We start from the raw sequence: 2,725 nt of genomic DNA on the forward strand, positions 1-2,725 counted from the left end.
GAAACGTTTTCATGATTTATAAAAATGTTAAAAATATTTTTAGTGTGTTATTTTAACACTCATTTGCAAGATATATTAATTTATAATTTATTATAATTATTTTAAAAAGACGAATCTGTATTATTTAAACAACGACAAACTGAGAATTTAACAATGTCAAGACTTTCAAGTTATCACATTATGATAGTCTCGAAGTACTTCAAAACTATTAAAGATTTTATAAACTTGGAGTTGGTATGCAAGAAGTATGGTGGTAATATGGAGAAGTTTCATTTTAACCCAATTCCGTTAAATCGCAAAACAATTAGATACTTTCCAAACATCGAGACACTTTGTTTGTGGAATAAAAAAGATGATACATTTGGCAATAAATTTATGATCAACACAGAAGAAAATAAACATTGTGAAAATAAAACTGGTTTGAAAATAGAATTCTTTCGAATCATTGTGTGGTTCAATGTTGATTTTGAAACTGTTAACAGAAACAAAAATCGAAACATCGAGTTTAAAAATGTAACTTACACTCAAAACGATAGAGAAAAATTTGGTAATAACATTCCATTAAATGTAATATCAATTGGTGAGGAATGTTTCCGTCAATGTAGCAATTTAAGCAGTATTTCAATACCATCGAATGTCACATCACTGGGTGATGGTTGTTTCCGTGGATGTTATGTTCTTAGCAGTGTTACGATACCATCAAGTGTGAAATCCATTGGTTATTGTTGTTTCAGTGATTGTGTTAGTTTAAGTAGTGTTACAATACCATCAAGTGTTACATCAATTGGTGATGGTTGTTTTTGTGAATGTATTAGTTTAATCTGTGTTACAATACCATCAAGTGTCACTTCAATTAGTGATAATTGTTTCTTTAGATGTATTAGTCTTAGTAGTGTTACCATACCATTAAGTATAACATTAATTGGAATTCAATGTTTCCCATCTAATACAGAAATTCATCGAGATTAATTTTTAATTTCGTAATTTTTTTTGCTTTAAAAAAACAAATTAATTGAAATTTTATAAAGTCAATTGTAAAAAGTTGGTAATTAACCATACCATAATATGCCAGTTGAGACTTTCTCTGTTCAAGTAGTAATTAGTATTATACTTTTTATTTTAATGATATTATTTCAAACGATTAAATCATTAGAAAGTAATTAAAAGAAAGATGTTTTTTATATCCTTCTAGTATATAATTATTAAACCTTACATATTATTAATTATGAAATATTATAGTAAACAAACAAAGATTAAAATAATTATATTATTTTGTTTTCCTTGAAATTAAAAGTCACTTTCTTTGCAGTATTTGAATAAAATTGTTATACAGTATAATCCGGGTTTAATTTATTCTAAAATAATTAAACCCGAAGTAAGAAAATATAATAAAAACAACACTTTTGAGTTTTATAATCATAGTTTTATTTTTTTGTTTGAATTTATGTAAAATAATTGGGTTTTCACCTAAATTAATCAGAATACTCGTTTTTGAATAAAAATGCATTATTTTTGTTTCTAAAACTATTTTCGGTACTATTACATTATAAATTACTTATTATAAAACAATAAATAAATAAAAACAAACATAATAAACTCGAGTTTTTATTCGTTTTTATTTATTTAAACAGACTTGTTTCACCACCTTAACAAAGTATTTGCCGCGAGTATTTTTTGAATGAAGTCCACCTTTAAGTCACTGTCTGTGCGTCCCCATGTCACCACTTTCCTCCTCCGTACTGTTTGGACGCTGATGTGGTTCCCTTTTCAAACGGGGCGTTCATTGGAATTCGCGCCAGGGAGGACATTGAAAGTGCGTGGAACGGGTGCACAAACAGACCGCCTGTGCCTTCTTTTTGATTATCGTCTCACTCGGTTTCTACTGTTTCGAGTTGAATTATCGACACATTTTTAATTCGAGAACCAGACCAAATATTATCCCTAGCTCCCATTTACTATAATTATATTAATATTATTAATATATTAATATATTAAAAAAATAAAATATTATATTACAGTATGTGAGAAAAGTATGTGAGAATGAGAAAACCCTGTTAATACAACAAAAATTACATATTTGTTTTTCTTTTTTTAAATAAAAGTGTTTTTCTTTAAAAAAACAATCTAAATAATATAATTATGAGCTCCAGGAATGTTGCTTTTAGTGGCTTAGACCATACAACACTTGAAGAGAATTTAAAGTATTGTCCTGGTCCAGTGAAAGAAATAGCCCAAAGAACATTCAGCAAACATTGCAACTTTTGTGAATTGCCCCTGAATGTTCAGGTGTATTTGATGAATATTGAAAGAGAAATTTTCAATGGAATGAATACGGAAAAGGTGACCGAGAGTAAACTATGTAGAGTCTTTGCTTTAACTTCAAGTCAGTTAAATATCAACAAACGAAGAGGTATGGAGACGGCATTGTTTGGAAAAAAAGATAACGGACGACCGTCATTTTTAACTGAAACACAATGGGAAACTGTCAAGAATTTGATTCTTGATAATGAAAAGTTTCCAGGAAAATGCAAAGCTATCAGCATAACTTATTTGAGGTTGTTTATAATAAAAACCTTCAACTTTGATGTGTCAAACCATGTTATTTATGATAAAATACACAAACTTGGAACTTTTCGATTGTTACTGTGTTTGCTGAAGACCAATCTCGATTGACCTACGACGAAGATGCTGTGTTGAAATATTACATTGCGTTGCCACTTTTTAA

The 2,725-nt window shown here is 28.6% G+C and overlaps 1 protein-coding gene across 1 annotated transcript; it reads left to right on the forward strand.

Moving 5' to 3' along the window:
* Positions 1-153: 153 nt before the first annotated feature.
* EIN_109170 (hypothetical protein) lies at positions 154-969 on the forward strand (the record flags this gene model as incomplete). Its single annotated transcript, XM_004261428.1, has 1 exon — positions 154-969. The coding sequence occupies one exon, from the start codon at positions 154-156 to the stop codon at positions 967-969; it is 816 nt and encodes a 271-aa protein (XP_004261476.1).
* Between the last annotated feature and the right edge of the window lie 1,756 nt (positions 970-2,725).

This window comes from Entamoeba invadens, assembly GCF_000330505.1.
Source record: "Entamoeba invadens IP1 unplaced genomic scaffold scaff_1105074726495, whole genome shotgun sequence".
Lineage (NCBI taxonomy): Eukaryota > Evosea > Mastigamoebida > Endamoebidae > Entamoeba > Entamoeba invadens.